Raw genomic sequence first — 22,138 nt, 5'->3', positions numbered from 1 at the left:
CATGTGAATGAACTTCCTTGAACTCGGGTCTTTGTGCTCAAAAACTCAGTGAGACTGCAATGTTCTGATCCAGGCAGAAAGCCAGGACCATTGTGGAAATCACCTTGTTTCATGGCCTCAGAGAGCACCATCAGCACAGGAGCACAGTACTGGTGGCTCAGTGTTTGAAAGCAGTTGTTTCATAAATTTTGTCTAGTTTTCTAGTTGTTTATAAAGAAAAAGAAAATCCACATCAGTGACTGTGCTCATGCCTAGAAGCAAGCGTTTCCCCATTCTCTGTTTGTCTTTTGTGACATTGATATTTTGGGATAATCCAGGACAGCTGTATTGTATAATGACCAATTGGGTTTATCTGATTATTTTGTCATGGTAGATGCAAGTTAAACATTTTTTTTGTAGGAATCTTGCGTGTGAAATATTATGTTTTTCTTAATTTCAGTTGTATTCCACTGAGCTATATTATATGTCTGTTGTTATACTTTGTCACACTGTCTTAATTATTCTAGCTTTGTTTAGTAGGTTTTGAAATTGGGAAGTGTGAATCATCTAACTTTGTTCTTTCTCAAGATTGGTCTCTAGAATTTTCATGCAAATTTCAGTATCTCTTTTTAATTTTCAATTTATTACAGTGTTATGCAATTTTCAATATACAAGCTGTATACTTCTTTCATTAGATTTATTCTTAGATGTTTTATATTCCTTTTGCTGCTATGGGATCTTTTCCCCTAATTTTACTTTGGATTGTTCTTTGCTAGTGTATGGATATGGATATGGATCAGTCTTTTAAGTCCATTCTGCTAATCTCTGGCATGATAATGAAAAAGGCTGGATGAATGAATAAGTAAATAAAACAGGAAAAGAAGAGTTACAAATCAAATTGTCTTTATTCTATTTTCACATTTAATAATGCTTTGTTCTGTGTAGATTCAAGTTATTGTTTTCTCACTATCTATTTCAGCTGTTATGGGGTTATTGACAGGTTGCCTCCGTTTGTTTTGTTTATCTGTCAGTGTCTTAGTTTTACCTTCTATTTTTTTTTTTTTTTTATCATTGTGTGTTTGTTGGTTGTGGTACCAGGGACTGAAACTAGGATGCTTGCTCTACACTGAGCCGCATCCCCATCCCTTTTTGTTTTTTATGTTGAGACAGGGTCTTGCTAAGGTGCTAGGCTGGCTTGGAACTTGAGATCTTCTTGCCTCAGCTTCCTGAGTCATTGGGATTACAGGGAAATTTTACCCTCATTATTATTATTTTTTTAATTTTAGTTACATATATATGACAGAAGGGTGCATTTTGATTCATTGCACACAATTGCTGCACAGCTTTACATTTCTATGGTTATACACGATGTAGTGTCGCACCATATGTATAGTCATACATACCTAAGGTAATGATGTCTATCTCATTCCACCATCTTTCCTGCCCCCATGTCCCCCTCCCCATACTACTTTCCAGAGTAGTTGTACCAATTTGCATTCCCACCAGCAATGAATAAGTATGCCTTTCCCCCCACATCCTTGCCAACATTTATTGTTGTCTGTATTCTTGATAATTGCCATTCTGACTGGAATGAGATGAAATCTTAGTTTTGATTTACATTTTTCTAATTGCTAGAGATGTTGAACATTTTTTTCATGTATTTGTTGATTGAATGTAGGTCTTCTTCTGAGAAGTATCTGTTTAGCTCCTTGGCCCATTTTAACCAAACACTTTCTCCTTAGCAATGGCACCAAGATGAGGTTCACTCTGGCCACCTCATCTTGGTGCCATTGCTAAGGAGAAAGTGTTTGGTCTCTTACTAGCAAATAGCATTATCTATAGGGTTTTTTTGTAGATGACACTGCTAACAAAAAAAAAATTTAATTAACAATTTAAAATATGAATTCAAGTTCATATTTGGCCAGGAAAGTAGATTGGGAGCAACACTAAAATAATCTTTATCTTGCTAGTGGTTAAGCACTTAGAATACATTGTAAGACAGATGTATTTTTATATTTATACTTAAGCCAGGGGAGTTGAATTTCCTCAATATTTACTTCTTCTCTGTACTTCACTTTATTACTTTTTTTTTTAAAGAGAGAGTGAGAGAGGAGAGAGAGAGAGAGAGAGAGAGAGAGAGAGAGAGAGAGAGAGAGAGAGAGAGAAGAGAGAGAATTTTTAATATTTATTTTTTAGTTCTCGGCGGACACAACATCTTTGTTGGTATGTGGTGCTGAGGATCGAACCCGGGTCGCATGCATGCCAGGCGAGCGCGCTACCACTTGAGCCACATCCCCAGCCCCTTTATTACTTTTTTACTAAAAAAAATTAATGACTTGTGATTGAAATTTATACATACATATGCCATGTATATTTTTATTTCATGAATTACTCATAATCTGACATATTTCAGTATATTCTCTTCTCACTTCCCAGTTAAAAATAACTTAAGTTAGTGTTATTAAAATTAGATCACATTTGGGCTGGGGATATAGCTCAGTTGGTAGAGTGCTTGCCTCACATGCACAAGGTCATGGGTTCAATCCCCAGCATCACACACACACATACACACACACACACACACAAAATTAGATCACATTTAAAGCAACAATTCTTTTTTTTAAAAAGATTTTTAAAAATTATTTTTAAATTGTAGATGGATCTAATACCTTTATTTTATTTATTTATTTTATATGGTGCTGAGGATAGAACCCAGTGCCTCTCACATGCTAGGCAAGTGCTCTGCCACTGAGCTATAAGTCCAGCCCCACAACTGTTCTTTTATCAAAAACACCTTCTGCCACCACCTGAAGCCAGTTGTTCTCTGAAACACTGGGTATCCATGGGAGATGCATGAGCAGTGTTGAGGGCAGTCACCTGTTGGTCTGCCTGTCTGAGATGATACCTTTGAGCTTGTTTTTTCAGTGTTCAAACATTAGAAATTTTTTTCCATGCAAGAGAAGAGCTTCTGTAATCAAAAGTTTTAGAACTTGGAAGTACAGAGTTGCATTTCAAATAATAAATGTTCTCTGTGTGTCTTACTTTACACAGACATCCAGAGTGATATAGTAATTGGGCTCTTTTCTATCAAGGAGTCAACTTCTGTTGCATTTTTACTATTCTTGCAGATTGATAGTCCTGATGTGTGGACAGATCTGTGTATTTGTAGTGCCTCTTCCCAAGGTAACGATGAAGGATGCTCAGCTCAGTTTGTGCATAGTTTGTAGCGGGACTGAAGACTATAAGAAAGGTGAAAATGTGAACGGACTGTGTTTTATAACTTTTTGTTTTCATCAATTGATAGTAGATTCATTCTAAGTATTTATTGAGTGAATAAATGAATGACTTTACTGAATATCTCTACATTTTTTTCTCATATCCTGATCATTCTTAGTTTTCTGCCCAGGAAACTCAAATTGAGTGTGTTTACAGCCAGTCTCTGGTGCCTCCCTGTCCAAATAAGCTCTTTCTGGCTTTCCTCTTTGGCCACGGGCATCCTTGAGCCCCGGGTCAGCAGTTGGCTAAATAGGTACTCTTCACACATTACTGTCACCCCACCTATCGCATCTGTTCCCACAGGTTCAGCCTCCTCTTCACGCAGGCTGAGCACCACCGGAGTGTCCAGCAACATCCTTCGAGCCGCCTCAGCCCCTTACTCAAGGGTCTCCCTTAAGAAAACCCCAAGTCTAGTTTCTGAGTGGCCTTCAAGGAACTTCCCAGTCTGTCCCTTTGTTCCTGTGTCACCTCATTAGCAACAGTAACACTGATTTCAGGGAGTGGCCATAGCGTCTTGGACCCACCATCTTTGGTCCTGTAATGGGGAGGTGGAGGGTAGTGGGAGCACATAGTAGAGCAAGCTGCTCCCCTCACAGGGGCTGGGAGCAGAGGAGGACAAAGAGACCCACCGTTCTCTGTGAGGGCACACCTCCTACCCCAATGACCTGAGAACTCTTCTTAAGCCCCAGCCCTTAGGCTTTCTTCTAGTAGTGCCAATATATGGTTGGACCTGGAATGTCCCCCCCACCCCCATTCCCAAGCTTGTGTGTTGAAAGAATGGTCCCCAATGCAGCATGGTTCAGAGGTGGGGCTTTTAGGCAGTGATTGGATCCTGAGGACTCTGACCTCATCAGTGGGTTGATTCATTTGATGGATTAATTCATTAACAGGTAAATATACTGTGAGGAGGTGGGTCCTGGTTGGAGGAAGTAGCTCTCTGGGTGCAAGCCCTGGAAGGGCTTATCTTTTCTCTTCCTCTGCTTCTCAGTTACCACGAGCTGAGCAGCTCTCCTCCACCATGCCCTACTGCTGTGATGTTTCTGCAGTGGAGTTGTCTAACCATGCACTCCTCTGAGTTGTTCTTGTTGGATATTGTGGTCACAGTGACGAAAAGATGACTAATACAGCCAAGCTAAAGATCAGAGCCTTAAAACTTGAAGTACCTTCAAGATCCAAAACAAAGCACCTGTACTTCAGATCTGAGCTCTGTGTGACCTCGGGTAGCTCTGTTTACCTGTCTGTCCTTGTTTCTAAAATACAGAAAAGACTGTCTGCCTTGTAGGCTTGTGTTGAATACTGGAGATAGTAAGTAAGTACAGGTCTCCTGTGGTAGTTGTTCTGGAGCCTGTATATATGTTCTGTCAGTGGTTTCTCCAACTCCTCATTCCTGTGTGTCCTGAAAAGATCTCTGCTCATGATCATTGTGACAGCACAGTCATTTCTTTCTTTTTTATAAGATGTTTCTACTAGAGTCAATAGTATTAATTTATCCAAACAAAAGATAAAAGGAACTCTTATGACATTTCCAGGTTTTATTTTAGAACCTGTCTTATTGACAACTCTTCCTTTGGCAATCTGCTGTCTTCTGACATATTAGCTATTTGTAATAACAAGCCAACAGTCCCTTATTTCTGTCAAGCTCTTGGTTAGGGGCCACCTGGTCCTCAAAGTTTATTTATATCTAATTTGTTGATTAAATGTAAAATATTCAGTGAATTTATTGCAGTTGAACTAATAACTCTGATCAGTCTCTTTTAAAAGGCAGATTGGCAGTACAGTTCAGAGAGCTTTCTAGTGCAGTTTTGATGGCTCTTCTGGACTTAGGTTTTTGTTCACCATGCATGCTTTTTATTCATGAATCTTTGAGCTCTTTGCTTCCATCTGACACCATGTGTTTGAGATTGCATTTTATGAATGCGAATCCTTGCACATGATTACTAAATGATTTAGGTTTTACTTCTGCTTCATGTGTTCTTAAAAATACCAGCTGCTGCTTAGTTGAAAATGTAATTTAATTTGAGTGACACATGAGTTTATAGTTCCTAAACATGAATATATTTTCCTTGTTTGTATTCATAAGCCTGTTGGTCCATATGTTAATGTGTTCCTTGATTTAGTTTTATTTCTTTATTTTAAAAAATCAATAACAACAACAACAAAAACCTTGGGAAAATCATGCTTGTTAAATTTTTGGAACATGCTTCTATTATTTTGGAGTTCACATTTAAAGCTTACAAAATTCTTTCCATTAGTGATATGATTTTATATTGTATTTATGTAAACAGTTACATTTTGGAGTGAGAAGGGACATTCCTCCTTGGTTGCCTGGCATAGTTTTAAGAACCTCGTGGTGAGACTTGCTCACACATTCAGCATGTTAGGCATCCATTCTCGTGCCCTGGTGGATCTTGATAATTTGGGAGTGAGAAAGCATCGTACAGAATTGATGATGCTTTGTCTCTTCTCACCAGAGACTTCATACTCTGACCTCTGCAGGAGACTCGCAGGACCTTCTGCAGACCTATTTTGATAGGGGATGGTACAGGTATGCATAAATACAATGCATGACCCTGTGTGAGGTCTTGAAAACAGAGCATGAGTACTCCTGGGTGGGGGGACCATGAATGTGGGTGACACAGCATGTGGCACATGGAATAGGACAGCAGTTTCATAGAAGTGCCGGTCCCTGAAGGCCTGATAGGCGTCCAGAAGACAAAGGCTGCTCCAAGCAGAGACAGAAGTCTGAGCAAACCCTTAGAAACTAGAGCGCACCGTCTGTTGGCCTGGTCCTGTGCTCTGCCTACTTGGTATGGACACTCAGTGGACACTCCAGAATTGCACTGCAGGGTTGCTCTTTCCTGTCGTTCCTGAGACCACACACTGTGTCTTTACATGGTACACCTTTGCTCTCATGTATGTACTTCGGCAGAGGAAAGAAAGTTAAATTGTGTGATTTCAGTTATTATATGTGTTAGCTCTAAAAGGAGATTTAAAACTTCAGCTTTTGTTGTTGTTCTGATTATTTCTCAAATTGTATTTGTGGCAAAAGGCCCTTTTGAATGTGAGAAGAAACATTTCTCCTCAATTACATGGTTAGATTTTTGGAAATTGTTAAAACGGTCATTAAAACATCAGAAAAGCTCATAGGAACCCCAACCAGGCACAAGTAAAAGCTAAGTGAAGTCTTCACTGCTATGGTAAAGTTAATATATATGATAAATAGGGGTTAACAATTAGAATATCTGTAAGAGATTTTATTTTCTCTTTTTAGAATGTGGTAATGAAGAGGCTATGGGGAGTGACATTTTATCAATTTGAATTGAATAAAATCCACCTAAAAAAACATGCACTTATCTGCAGAAAATAGTAAACTTATGCTCTTGATTATTGACGTTCTCTTGCATGACTATACAACACTCCTTGTGACAGTTTTATTGTCTTCTTTATTTCTGACTGTTATTCCTAACAGGAGTAAGTCCTGCATCAACAAACTAATTATTTTAGTTTTTAAAGATCTTTATGCCCAATTTTATCACTTAGGTTTGTGATGTTATATTGTGAGCTGTCAATGTGAACAAAAAATTTATTCATTGACTTATTCAACTGGTATTTATATAGTGAGTTCCTCCTCTGTAGGCTACTTCATAGGTGCTGTGGAGGCTGTAAAGCTGAGCAAAATATTAATTTTGTGAGATATTCATATTTCCTAGAGATTCAGTTATTTTCAGGAATAGGATACAATTATTCTGATTTGTCCACACTGCTCTCTTTCAAAAATCCAACTTGTACTGGTGGGGTCATTCCAGAGAAGGCAAGGGTACTGCAGGAGTAAGTTTTACCTCTGTGAAGTCCTCTTGCCTGCGGGCCCGAGGACAGGACCTCATTTCTTGCCTATGCTTCAGAACCCGAGTCTGTCAGAATAATGACACTTCCTATTACTCTTGAGAACTTGAGACTCCTTGGAACTTGATTTAGATTTTGTTTTTATTCAATCGTAATAGAATTTTGAATAATTTTAATGTTGATAACTAAAGTGGAACTAATATTAGACATGGAAGTTCTTTTTAAAAATTAATTTGCCTGTTTCTTAAAAACACAAGTACACAGAAAACATTTTGAGAGACACATTACTCTAACAACCATTTAAAGTGATATATTTCAAGAGTTCCTATTAAGTGTTTAATAACTATACATTAAGTTATACATATGTGTTTATGGTTTTGTTCTAGTTTTATATACAACTATGTTTTAAAACATATATTTAAAAAATCTCCAAAAGCATTTCAAGTACTTAAGATATATACATTTGTGTTTATGAGTGTTTATTTAACCAATATGGACATAATGATCTGATCCTTCACTAGCCTAAGGGTCATACAATAAGTAGTTTAGCTGTGGATTCATTTTTATTTGTAACAGATTATTGTTTTACAAGTGAAATGTAACAGTATGTTTGAATACTTTATTCAAAGAAGAAGAAGAAGAAGAATATTCTGCAGTGATATTCTTAAGGGGCAAAGGTTACTATTTTGGAAGATAGCTTTAAGAAAGATTTAATAGCTATATAGAAGCAGTAAGTAACTTCAGACCGAGGTAATGTTAATTTTTCAACGCTTTCAAAAGGAATTTGAAGTAATATTGTTGATGATTAAGCTAATGGTAAGAAATTGATTTTATTTGACTCATTTCTATGTGTTAGGCGTGGTAGTAATTAAGCATTTTTAAAGTATTATTTTATGAATGAAAAAGACATTGCCATTCCAATTTTTTTCTTCTTTTTTTTTCTAAAGAGAGAGAGTGAGAGAGAGAATTTTTTAATATTTCTTTTTAGTTTTCGGTGGACACAACATCTTTATTTTATTTTTATGTGGTACTGAGGATCAAACCCAGTGACCCACGCATGCCAGGCAAGTGTGGTACCGCTTGAGCCACATCCCCAGCCCCATTCCAATCTTAAAGATTAGTAAACTGAAGATTAAAAAAGAAATCAAACATAATTTCCTTGAGTTTATTCTACTAATAAGTGGAGGAAACAGGATTTGAAAGCCCACAGTCTGATGATACCTAAGCCCCTAGCATCAGTCTCTGTTTCAGAACTACATGTTTATTGCTTCAGATCCATTTAGCAATTGAGCTTGTATCCCTATCCTTTATTTGCTTCTGATTTCACTTTCAACCATCAGGAATATACCTTAAGAAATCCTGGGATATCAATTGGAGCATCTGTTATCTTCAAGAACACCTGAGATTTATTCCTACACGTGTACATAATTTAATTCTAGATATATTGCCGCAGTCTGGCTGGGCACAAGATCACGAGCCACTCACAGCTTTGTAGATTCAAACAGCAACTCTTTATTCCCGAACTCACACAGGCCCTCTACAAACACGAAATTCACGTTCTCCGAAAAATTCTCTACTCCACCAGGCTTTGAATCCCAAATACTTTCTGAATCCCAAGAGAACTCAACGGGAACTCAGGCAGCATGATACGCCCTATTCTCAGCAGGAATAACCTTAAACCTGGAACCGCCCTAAACCCAGATTGTCCCAAACCGGGAACGCCCTAAACCCAAGGAGCGGGATACTCCCTAAAACCTGCAGGATACACCCTAAACCTGGATCTGCCCTAATCCAGTAGGATCCTCCCTAAACCCAGTAGGATCCTCCCTAAACCCAGATCCACCCTGGTCCTTGAGCAGGGTCACCTTTCTCAAACATACATGCAATGTCACAGCGAATGTCCAAGGCAAGTCCATTTCCACGAGTCCTTCCTCTAAGCAACATGGGGTATGCTGGCAAGGAAATTTCGATGTGTCATTCCTACTTGGCAATGGCTCTCAGCAGTATATAATAGAGATTTATTAATATTTATTGAAGTTGAGGGACATTCCACCTCATCACACCAGTGTTTTCTGACTTGCAGGTGTTAAATGCACAAAGAGCAGGATACAAAGCAGCGATAGTCCACAATGTTGATTCTGATGACCTCATTAGCATGGGATCCAACGACAGTAAGTACAGGTATCACTTTTCTTCTCTCCTGTTTGACAGAGCATTCAAAGCTAAAAAGTAACTGGAGTTTCCTTCTCTAATTTTTTGTTTAAACATCAAAGTTTCTTCTCTATCATAATTCCCAGTTCTAGCCCTCTTCAGATAATCTTATTCACAATAGAAGTGGAATTCACTTGTTCTTGTCAGAATGTGTTAAATTTTTTTAAGCCTGAGTTTTTATCTATTGGTGTTTTGTTGAAAACTGAATAAAACTGAAGCCTTAAATAGAGATTAAAATGCTGAATTAAGAATGCTATAGGAAATTTTTTGTGATTTATTTGTAGATTCACAACATTAAAGTTTAGAATACACAGATACTATAAGTATCTCCTAATTTGGTGGAAGTTCAAAGCCCCATAAATGTACTTTCTTATTAGTTGTCATTCTTGACTTTACATTGTATGTTTATGTTTTTCATTTGAAATGGGAATATCTTTTCTTAGTCTTGGTAGACCTTGGCTTATAGGGAAAATGAGCCAACTTTAGTTACAATGGCTTTATTCAGATGGTGATTTTTAAGCTGCAGGCTTCACTTAGTGTAGTTTCTGTAAAACAGAACACTGTAGGTTTTATCAAAACCTAATTGCTACTAAGATGTCACTGCCAACATTCATGATTAGAAGATCTTTGTTTTCCCCTTTTCAGTACATAGCTCTCATATCTCTTGCTACTAAATTCCATCAATTTGTCTGTGTAAGGTAGAACTTGGAGCAAAGTGTGGCCACAAAGCCATGACCTGGTGGTGCATCAGAACATACTTAGGATTCTAAATAACCGTGTTCTCAGCAGTACATGTTTTATATTCTTTTGACCCACACATCTTTTTATCTCTTATGTAGTGCTTTTTTTGGTTGTGTCATTGGTCATTGTCCTTCTTACCCCTAACATGGTGAGGTGAAATTATAATATCTAAAATTTAATGAGCTCCTTAATTGATTTCTTTATATTTTAAATTATCATTTTAATCTTCTAGGTAATTAATTTTTATGATTGTAGAATAAATGAAGAATCCTAAGCTTTTCTAGCATTTAGGAACAGATCAATAACCACTGTGTTACAGGACTTACTAGATGAAGGGAGTTTACTTATCAAATGACTACTGTTGCTACTGCAGATTCTACTAAATAAAATTTATTTTAACTGATACACAAAACCATAAAATTTGTATATATCAATGGAATACCTTATAATGTCCAATACAGGTATGTTGCATATGTTTAATAGGTTAAACATTTGTCTTCTCAAACATTTATTCATTCTTTGTAGTGAAAAGTTTCAAAATCAGCCACCTTTCTGAACAAGAGCACCACAGAGCTTCTTGCTCCTGAGTAACTCAGTACTTTGATCACATTTTCCCCATACACTGTCCCATTCTCTGATAGCCCAGCTGTTCTGAGATGAACTTTGTGGATTGCACGTGTGAGTGGGATCATGGGATACCATCCTTCTGTGCCTGGGTTGCGTCACTTAGCACAGTGACTTCACTTCCATCCGTGTTGCCACAAATGGTAGGGTTTCATTTGTGCCATGTTGTCCATTCCTCAGTTAATGGATGCTTAGGTTGTACCTATTACAAATAGAGCTGCAGTGAATGTGGGGTGTAGATGTCTCTTCAAGGTGCCGATTTCTTTTCCTTTGGTCCGATGCCCAGTAATGGGACTGCTAGGTCAGATGGTAGTCCTGTCTTAACTTTTTGAGGAAGCTCCATGCTGTTTTCCACAGTGACAGTGCTAATGTACATTCCCTCCAGCAGTGTGCAAGGTGCCTGTTCTCCACATCTTCGCCAGCACTGGCTGTCTTTAGTTTGTTTGGTGTTTGCCTCTCTTACTAGGGTGAGTTGATATCTCGTGTGACTTTGATTTGCCTTTCCCCAGTAATTAGTCATGTTGAGCCTTTTTCATGTGTGAGTTGGCCATTTTTATGTCTTCTTTTGAAAAATGTGTATTTAGATCTATTGCCCATTTTTCAGAATTAGGATGTGTTTTGTTGTTAAATTTTTGATATTCTTTATATATTTGGGATATCAACTATTTGTCAGTTGTATAGTTTGCGAATATTTTCTCCCATTCTGTAGGTTGTATCTTCATTCTGTTGAGTTTCCTTCACTGTACAGAATGTACTGCAGACTTGACACACTCCTTTAGACGCCTCCCTTAAAAATATCATCTCAGTTGATACATCATAGGTCAGTAACTTTGCCATCTATGTACATTATGGAAAAGTGACACACGTATTCTGGCCAGATTAAAATTCCAGCTTCGATCAAATTAGCTGTATAACTCTAAGCATGTTACCTACTCTTTGTGTATTTGCTAAAGGCCTGAGCCCAGCTTTTGTTAGCCCTCTAGATCTTCTCAAGGGCTCAATATTTTCTAGGTTGAACAACTGATTATTTGTGGCCTGTTTGCTCTTTCGGCACATATTCAATAAAAATTGTGCAAGCTGCAAGTGTCAGTTCCCTTTAGAAACTGTTTTGTGTTTGTAATACCATAAAGCCTTTTGGTTACAATCGTCATTTCCTAAGGAGGATGTGCTAAATATTAAAAGTAGCAAGTAACTATATCATCCTGCTGTTGCCATGGAAATGTTCCAACTAATTTATTTCAAACAAATGTATTTCAAAAATTGCTCTGGATTTTGGTTCTTTGTTGCTTGGGTTGCTTTTTTGTGATTTTTTTGTTCACTCTCTCTGTTTGTATATGTGTGTGTGTGTGAGGGGGGTGTTTAAACATTTCATATATCCAAAGACAAGTGTTGTGAAGATCGTTACCATTTTCAACTTTGCTGTTTCTTGGTAGAGGAAAGAAAGCATGGATGTATTAGAAGGAACCCGACTGTACTCCTTTTCAGGACTTAGTCCCTACCTACAAGGAGTATTGGTGTTTTTCTGAGTTAAGATTCTAATGTCTGGAAACAAAAGGAAGTTTTTAGTAAAAGCTCCTTTTGCCGCATATCATGCAAAAAAATACACTCACTTTTATATCATCCACATGCAAATGGGTTGAGTCAATGAGCTGGTAGCATTCTTTATCTTCAGGAGGCAGTATGTGTGGGAAGAACACCAACTTCAGGACCAGGATGTGGATTTGTTCCAGGGGAGTCAGTAGCTGGACAGCCTGTGCCCTTGGGAAAGTCACTCAGCCTTCCTGAACCCATTACTGCCATCTGTAAAAGTGCAGATCCTGGTAGTTTCTGTCTGACCTGGGTTGTGGAGACCATGTGAGAGAAGGTGTGCAGAGAACCCAGGCTGTGGTGGAGAGGGAAGAGCCAGGAGGAGCTGTCCAAGTGCAGGCTGTGCGGGTTCCCAGCTATGAAACCAGGGCAGGTTATCAGTAGCTCTAGGTTTGCTCTTTCTCCTTTTTATCTTGCTTTCTTCCTTCCACAAATATTTTTTGATAGTTTGCTTTGCATCAAGCACTGTTTTACATACTATAACTGCAGCAAAAGATACAAGGCTCTGCTTTGTACCTTTCATTGAGGCAGCAGAGTCCAGATATTACGAGTACTTTGGGAAACTGCCTGCCAGAGTTGAATCCAGCTTAGCCACCTATGGCTCTGTGACCTAGTATTTGTATACACATTATCCCACATCTTTGTGTCTCGGTTTTCTCATTTGTGAAGTGGGGATGGTGATGATAGTTACCTTGTTGATCTGCTGTGAGGTTACCTGGTTTAGTCATCATTTAGTGCTTGTTTAGTTATCATTATCATTGCATTCTAGAGTGGGATAGAAGAAATGAAATTGTGATGAAATAGAAGTGCTATTATGTCAAGTAGTAATAAGTTCTGTGAAGAAAAATCTCTCAGGTAAGGGGATATGAGTGGCAGGGAGAAGGAAGGGTGGTTATTTTAGACAGGGTGTCAGAGGCTTCTTACAAGACACTGAGATTTGAGCATAAGTCTAAAGTGGGAGGTTGCATCCTGTAGATCTCTAAGGAGTGTTCTAGGAAGAGGGAGCCCCCTGTGCAAGGCTCTGAAACAATACATGCTTGGAGCTTCCCAAGGTGTTTCCAGTGGCAGAGTGGGAAAGGGGGACGGAGGCCTTCAGTGACATGGGAACCAGAGGCTGTGTCATGCTGAAACTTGTAGTCATGCTCAATGCTCAGTAGGTTTTTTTTTTTTTTTTGTTTGTTTGTTTTTTAAAGAGAGAGAGAAAGAGAGAATTTTTGAATATTTATTTTTTAGTTTTTGGTGGACATAACATCTTTATTTTTATGTTGTGCTGAGGATCGAACCCAGCGCCCCATGTATGCCAGGCGAGTGTGCTACCGCTTGAGCCACATCCCCAGCCCCTCAGTAGGTTTTAAACAGAGTTTAAACATACTTAGAAAGATTGCTTTGGCTGTTCTGTGGAGAGTAGACTGGAAGTGACAGGTGGCAGGAGCACAAGAGGCAGAGCCTTGAGGTAGCCCGTGCAGCAGCCGGGTGAAGAGTGCAGGTGTCTGGCAGTCAGACTGTGAGAAGCAGGAGAAATCTGGGTCTGTTTTGAAGTTGATAGAATTTGATGTCTGGAGCCAAGGACAGGGAAGGGTCAAGGACAGCCTGAGAAACACAGGCCATGCCGTTTACAGAGGTGACTGAGGGAAAAGGGACACTCAGGGCTCTGTCTGAGACACCTGTTAGTTGATCAGGTGGAGACACCAGACAGACAGCTAGATATAGGAGTCTGGAGGGGTTGGAGCTGGCCGTTCAGGTTACAGTTGATCTATGATAAGATAGCACTTTTGGCAGTATGTGTTTCACAGAGTTGTTTTATGTATGAAAAATATCAGTGATTTTTAATTTTTTTTTTTTGATGATCTAGAACATTTTCTGTGTTCAATGGATCAATGAATAAATAATGCTATGGTCTCCAAGGCGCTTTTCTTTTTCTTCATCTTCGTCTTCTCCTAACATGACAGTCTCTACATCTCTTTAGATACCATAATTCAGAAGTTGTGTTATTTTCAATCATCATAGGTTGATACTTACAAGCCCAAAGTTTCTATTTGAGTTTGTCAAAGTATCTTCATGAAAGAACAAAACATTTATAAAGGTACATATTTCCAAGTTTTAATTGTCAAATAAAATAAATTTTGAACTGATATATGGTAGAGTAAAATTTATTTTACTTGATAATTAAAACTTGGAATTATATACCTTTATAAATGATATATGATAGAGAAAAATTTCCTAGCAAGATAGAAAATGTTTTCCTAAAATATAGATGGTCCTGGGATAGTACCTCTGCTGCTATTTAAAACCATGAGATAGGTGCATGTTCACATATGACAGGTTATCTGATGAGTATCACTGAGTGGGAAGAAAGCTCTTACTTTTTTCTATTTTTTATACCATTAATAAAGCAATTTATTCGTTCTGTTGATATAAAAATAGTGATTAAGTATTCCTTGATAGCCATTTGGATTCCTGCCTTCATTGGAATTACATGCTTGAGTGTGCTTGTGTGTGTGTGTGTGTGTATATGTGTGTATGTGTGTGGGGGAGGTAAGAGTGTGTGGGAGTGAATATGTATGTGTGAGTAAAATAATAGGGAAGTGAAAAAAGTACTCTGATGGATACCAAGATTTTAAAAATTTATAAGGAGCATACACACATACACACACACACACACACACACACATACACACACAAACAGGTCAGTGGTTGCTGAAGTCAGGGGAAAGAATTGACTATAAAAAGGGCTGAGGGAATTTGGGGAGCTGATGATCGTTCTGTACCTTAGTTGTGGTTAAATAATTAAATGTTTTTGTCATAACTCAGAACTGTTGGTTACTTCTGGTAAAATATGCACCAAAGAGGGAAGTGCTGTGGTTGTGTTTTTCTTGTTTTCTCCCACACTTTTTAAGTGGATAATGAATATGCATTGTTTTTTAAAATTAGAAGAAAGTTATTTTGAAAATGAATAGCAAAAGAAAACAAATGGACTTTTTCTAAGGCCAAGTCCATTAAATTAACTCACAGCTAATAATAGTCACTCTCTTCTGTTGGTAACAGTAAGATTGTTTTTCTTTCTGTTCCTGAGTAATGGGTAATTTTGGACAAAATTCTTTTTTTTTTTTTGGTGGCATTTGGTTTTGAACATAGTTGTAAGAATCAAATGTCTTGAGATTCCAGTCTAAACAGAGATTTACTGTGAACTCCCGGCTTAGGAGGAAGTAGAGGCTCACCCAGCCCTTGCATCCCTCACCCTGTGTCCAGCCTGCCAGCCTTTGGCTCTGAACAGCCAGGGTGTATGGTGCTGGGGGCCCTGGTGGAGCATTCCTACTCTCACCTTGTACCTCTCCTGGAAATGGGTATGTAAAAGAAGACTTTTCTCTTCTTTACTTAGGAATTAAATTATTTCTTCCTCATGTTTCTTCTCTATCAGTTCGAGTTATATCTAAAGTGGAATAAATCAAAGAGAAATATTAAAGATAAAACATTGTGTCTCCCAGCAGCTTGGGAGGCTGAGGCAGGAGGATCATGTGTTCAAAGTGAGGCGCTAAGCAACTCAGTGAGACCCTAAGCAACTCAGTGAGACCTTGTCTCTAAATAAAATACAGAATAGGGCTGAGGATGTGGCTCAGTGGTGGAGAGCCCCTGAGTTCAATCCCAGATATGCCCCTCCCCCCAAAAAAATTATGTATCAGTCTTCTGGGGCTATTAATAGAATTAAGTGAGGAAGCAAAATACTTGTTTTTTAATTGTAAATGTACCATATGTCTAAAACCACTTGGATAATGAGGAGAAATTTCCAGAGTGGAAAATCAAACATAGACAGTTAAGTTGGTTGTAATTGTTTCCAGTTTCATTTTGCTGCTATTATGAGGAAAGTTAAGTTGATTGTGTACTAAGAATGGGTTTTTACCAATCATTTTATTGTTCTTATATACAGTTGATGTGTTAAAGAAAATTGACATTCCATCTGTATTTATTGGTGAATCATCAGCCAATTCCCTGAAAGATGAATTCACATATGAAAAAGGGTAAGTAGTGAATATCAAAAATAATTATAATCATAAAACTTAAAATTCTTCTCTTCCTTCTTTTTCTTCTCTCTCTTTCTCTGTGTATTTTTCCTGGTGCTGGTGATTGAACCTGGGATACTTTACCACTGAGCTACACCCCCAGTGCTTTATTTATTTTGTGACAGGCTGGCCTTGAACTTGCAATCCTCCTTCCCCAACTTCCCAAGTCTCTGGGATTATAGACTTTGCCACCGCACCTGGCTAAATTCTTCCTTATGTTAGGATGGAATTATATAATGTTCATTGTAATCAAGATTATGTTTTAGTATGAACTCTGTTGGCTGAATTTTCTCTCTTTAAGTCATGATTTTAAGACTGAATTGTACTGTTTCTTCTGTGTATGATTATATATTAAAGTATATTCATGCTAGAGAGTTGGTAATGTTGGCACCAATGTTGCTAACAAGATATATGTGTGTGTGTGTGTGTGTGTGTGTGTGTGTATGTTATATGATTATAAAAGGGGATTTATTAGATTGGCTTAGATCACCAGAAGCTGGATGGTTCTAAGGTGGCCATTTGTGAGCTGCAGAGCTGGAGGAACAAGTAGCTACTCAGTCCAAGAAGCTGGAGCCTCAGAACACCAGGTATCCTTGATGCCAACCCAGTGCAGGCCTGAAGGCCCGGAATCTTCCTGGAGAGTCACTGGGAGAGTCTTCATTGGAAGAGTGAAGGAGCTGGTGTCTGATGTTCTTAGGCAGTGGCAGCAGCAATCAAGAACCTGCTCAACAAGAACAGAGCTTGCATCTGCTGCTGCTTCCTTATTCTTCCAACTTGGATTCCATCCAAGCCTCAATCTATTGCATGGTTATGTCCACACTTAGGAACGGTCTCCAGTTCATTCCTAGGAACACCCTCATTGAGACCACCAGAAGCCTCTTAATCTCCAGCATATCTTAATCCAATCAAGTTGAAAATGCAGATTAGCCATCACATGTATCTTATTTTGTTTCTGATTATAAAATCATACCTTTTACATTAAAAAGTAATACATACATGCTGGTAAAATCTACAAAACTTCAGAAGTGGAAAATATTTGAAATAAAGTTCCCCATGATGCTGTTCAACAACAGCTATTACAAGCTTTTAGTTTTCCTCTGTTTGATTACTCATGTTAATTAATGATAATGTGCTCATAAAATGGAACCATACAATACATAATATTTGTACTTTATTTAGTTGATATTCTTTTTATGTTGAGACAAGTCCACAAGACCTTTTATCCCATATCTTGGAGGGAATATATTGAGGGATTGGAAAATTTTGGGATTTTTAAAAGTTTAATATTCCAAATAGGACTTGAGGCAACACCTGTAATTGAACAAGTTAATGTAACTGCAGTGGATTTATCTTTTCCTGTCAGTTCATTGCAAGTTGACTAGAAAATTGCAAACATCTAAATAAATATCTAGACAAACACAGGGTATTGAATGTAAGCAAATATTATATTTTAATGCTTTTTAGACTTGTACATATCTGTGTGCCCTTTCCAATTGTCTGTCCACCTGTGTTTTTAACCTTTTATCCATTCTCTTGTTTTCCTGCAACAAAGCTAGGGGGAAATACATTAATATATTTAATATTTAATACATAGATGTAATTATATGTATTGATGTACTTTTTTGCAGTGCTGAATATATGTGTTTCTAAAAGATACAATAAATTCTGAAGGGATACTATTGCTTCTAATTTAAATTTAGGACTTTAAAATTTACTTCATTTATTTTAAATCTGTTTAATTTTTCTAAGTTTAAAGACACAAACATAATAATTATTAGTTTTAATTACACAATATAGACAGAATCAGGAAAATAGTATCAGTACTATTGCCAACAACTATTGCCTGGTGTGGGTACCAGGGATTGAACTGAAGAGCACTCAACCACTGAGCCATATCCCCAGCCCTATTTTGTACTTTATTCAGAGACAGGGTCTCACCGAGTTGCTTAGGACCTTGCTTTTGCTGAGGATGGCTTTGAACTCTCGATCCTCCTGCCTAATTCCTCCCAGGCTGCTGGGATTATAGGCATGCGCCTTTGTGCCCAGTTTATTGCCAACATTTTTAAAAGCAATTCTTCCCCTGCTTAGAGTATATCATAGTAGATATTAAAGTTAAATTATTTGCTGTAAAGATGTGGAGTACTCTTCTCTATGTTGTTGTTTATAATTGGAAATACAAGTCTGTTTGATTCATTCCTTTCAGAGTATGGAGAGTGCTCCTCCTCTTGCTAATCACGATTTTTTATTGTTAAGTATAAAGTCAAAACAATAAAAATAAAGTATATTCAAAGAAGTCCAGGTTGTATTTATTCTTGTCCATCTTGATCTGATTCTTGCCTTGTATTAGTAACATATTTTGTTTCAAAAAAATCATTTATTATTTAATTCACTAAATTAAAGAATCATTGGCAAATTATATACCTTTTCTCCCTTATCTTCAGCTCTGAGTGATGAACTGAATTTCTCTTCCTGCTTTTGGCTTAACAGTGTACCCAGGAGATCATACCAGAGTAGACATATACTCATCACACCTTCTTACAGCTGCATAGAACTCTATTCTTTGACTGTGTTGGTTCACTTAACCAGTCCCCTGCTGTTGGACATTTGAATTGTTCACATCTTTTGCTGTTGTACTGGTGCTTTAGTGAGTAATCTCATAGAGAAGTCCTTTATTGTTTTTGTCGGTATATTTCTGGAATAGATTTCTGTAAGTGGTGTTGCGGTTCAGAGGTTAAATGTATATACTCTTTCCTGGCTATTGTCTTAATTCCTTTCACAAGGGTTGTGTCAGTTAATGTGTGATAGTACCTGCTTTCCCACAGCCTCACCAACAAATTTTGTTGTCAGATTTTTGAATTTTTGCTAATCTGATAGGAGAGTAATGGCATCTTGCTGTAGTGTTAATGTGTATTTCTCTTATTACGAACAAATTCAAGCATATTTTTCTCATGCTTAGCTATTTGCATTTTCTTTCTATTAACTCTTTAACCCATTTTTTCCCTGTTAGGTTGTTGGTCATTTTCTTTGTTTAAGTATGTTAGAAATTTGTGATATGCTTCAAAAAATTTTTTGTGTTTTGACATTTTCATTTTATTTATGAGTTGGTTTTTAAAAATGTAATCACTTAGCATGATGTTTTCAAGGTTCATCATTTCATTGTATGAATTGGTATTTTATTTCTTTTTTTGTTTGTTTCTGAATGATATTCCCTTATATGGATATGCCACATTATATTTATTAGTTAATGGACATTTAGCTTGTTTCCAAAATATTTTGGCTATTATGAATAATGTAAGCATTTACATATACGTTTTTACATGTATGTGTGTTTCCATTTCTCTTGGGTGTATATTTAGAGTGGAATTGCTGTTTACATAGTAACTTTATGTCTGATATTTTGGGCAATTGCTAGACTCTTTTCCAAAGGGCCTGCACCATTTTATAACCCCATGAGCCAAATGTGGAGGTTCTAATTTCTCCCAAAGAAATTTAATAACCAACTTTTCTAGATCTAGAAAAAAACTGATATTTTTATCATTATTACTATACTTATAAATTAATTTAGGGAAAATTGACATTTTTAGGATGCTAAGTTTCCTTTTTCAAGGATGTGATATATCTTTCCTTCTATTTATTCAATTAGTAATCCTGAGTTTGTTTTTGGTGTTTTTTTTTTTAGTCCAAAATCTATATGAGAAACAAAGTTCTTGTGAAATTTATGGCTAAGTATTGTATTGTTTGCTATCATAAGTAGGGTCTTCTCTTTGTTTACATCTGCCACTTGTTTTTTTATTTGTACCTATGAAAGCTCTTTTTATGTGTTGATATAATTATATGCAATTGGACTGGATTCTCTTATTGTTGTGAAGTTTCCCATTACAAATAGAAATAGTTTTATCTTTTGCTTTGTAATTTTTATACTTCTAATTGTTCTCTCTTATCCAATTGCCTTGGTAATGACTTCAGCACCACATAAATAATAGTGGAGATAGTGGCCATCTTCCTCTTGTGTCTCACTTTTGTGAGAATTCTTGTTTATTCTTTAAGATTCTTTTTATCATATTAAGAAAGCATGTATCAGTTCCTGTTGTGTTGCATTTTATTCTTTTTAGCAGTTTTCCAGCCTTTTAACTACTGTTAAAAAAACAGCAGTCCAGGACTGGGTTTGAGTTCCAGAGGTAAATCACTCACCTAGCATGTGTGAGGCACTAGGTTTATCCTCAGCCCCACATAAAATAAAATAACGATATTGTTATAGGTGGACATCTGTAACTGAAAAATAAATACTATGCTAAAAAACCACAGCCCAATAGTCCTTTATTCAGATCAATATTAATTCACTTACCCTGTAAAGCCACGAGATAAGCCTGGCTTATCATCCTGACTTCTATCACTTCTTAACCTGTTGCCTTCAACAAAAATTTATCATCTTAGCTTCCCTCCTCTTTAAACATGGGAACAACAATAATAGAATTTATATATACAGCATTTAAATTCTTTGAAGAATCTAGTATGTAGTAAATAGATGTTCCTTCTATAAGTAAATAACGTGCACTAAACAGAGTGCTGGGAGATTTTTGACCATACATTATGTGTAGTTGTACATGTGCTTCTTTAGCAAAAGTACCTGCACATTACTAAGGATAAATTGTTGAAAATTTCACTATAACAACTGTCACATGGCCCTCCCCAAAAGATAGTTATTGGTCTGTTTAGTTAACTGCCAATCTGATAAGAAAACGAATTGATGACATTAATACTTATTTATTCATAGGGAACATTTTTGCAAACTGGTGTCCTTTGTGTACTTTGGTCTTTTAAAACTTTAATCTACAAGCATTTTGTAAATTTGTACCTACAAAGGTAAATAAAGTTTTCAGCATTGCAGGTGGGGAAGGAGTGTCATTGTTCATAGTTGTAGGATATGGGGGGTCACTTGGTGGCTCTCAGAAGGTCACAGTCTTTTTTTTTTTTAATTTGTTTTAATTAGCTACACATGACAGTACAATTACCTTGACATATCATACATTTGAATCAGATGGGATATAATTTCTCATTTTTCTGAGTATACAGGTTGCGGAATTATATTGTTCATGCAGTCTTAATGGACTCGCTTTCTCTTCTGAAAATGTGGTGTGGGAGGAAAGAACTTGCACTTCCCTCCGCCTTCAGCTTTCTGTCTTCTCAAGGTTGTGCTTTTTTTTCTGTCCCATCCCTATCCCTGGACATAGAGACTGTGTCATCGTCAGTATTCAGTAAATGTGGGTGAAATTAAACTGTAGGGAATATAGGATGTTGGGCGAGGCAGCCGCAGGCTTTGTCTGAAAGGGGCAGCAGGTTCGAGATGGCAGTCAGCTGAGACAGTGGTGGTGTGCGACCTGAACACTGAACACGGCTTGTTTCCTAGAATGTTGGTCTGTAGACCCTAAGCTGGGTTGCACTTGTAAATCCACTGCAGCTTGGTGTTTTGGGTGGCAGGGGTTTGGGTGTCAGAACAGACAAGGCAAGGCCTCCTGTGAACAGCCTGGTGGGGAGATCCTGTTAAGAAGCTTAGGCCGCAGCACTGGTTTGAAATGAGCCTGGGAACACATGGAGAGGAAAATAAGGCTTTATTTCCTGGGCCACCTGGGACTCCGCTTCAGTAATGACTATCAGCTGCAGAGCTCATGGGGGTATGCTATCCTCAGGAGTGGGTGGAGGCGGGTGCTAAGGTACTTACTAAAGTTATTTTAATACCTCCTTTTTCAAACACAGATTAGTCTGGGACCAGGACAGGGTGACTCTGCAGGCTCCACTGTGGGTGACCTGAGTACAGAAGG

At 37.5% G+C, this 22,138-nt stretch overlaps 1 protein-coding gene across 3 annotated transcripts in view; it reads left to right on the top strand.

Moving 5' to 3' along the window:
- The window catches only part of Rnf13 (ring finger protein 13), a 107,342-nt gene that overhangs the window by 54,771 nt on the left and 30,433 nt on the right, over nucleotides 1–22,138 (top strand). For 2 of the 3 annotated variants that reach the window (XM_078043563.1, XM_078043564.1), the window contains 2 exons: nucleotides 9,182–9,269; nucleotides 16,187–16,277. In XM_078043563.1, the coding sequence (XP_077899689.1) occupies nucleotides 9,182–9,269; nucleotides 16,187–16,277 (179 nt within the window). Of the gene's footprint in view, nucleotides 1–9,181; nucleotides 9,280–16,186; nucleotides 16,278–22,138 lie in introns of all 3 variants that reach the window. The other variant, XM_040270010.2, reaches the window with a different exon arrangement.

Source organism: Ictidomys tridecemlineatus, chromosome 3, assembly GCF_052094955.1.
Source record: "Ictidomys tridecemlineatus isolate mIctTri1 chromosome 3, mIctTri1.hap1, whole genome shotgun sequence".
Taxonomy (NCBI): domain Eukaryota; kingdom Metazoa; phylum Chordata; class Mammalia; order Rodentia; family Sciuridae; genus Ictidomys; species Ictidomys tridecemlineatus.
The sequence above is the reverse complement of the archived record's forward strand: the minus strand, read 5'-3'. Positions and strand labels throughout refer to the sequence as shown.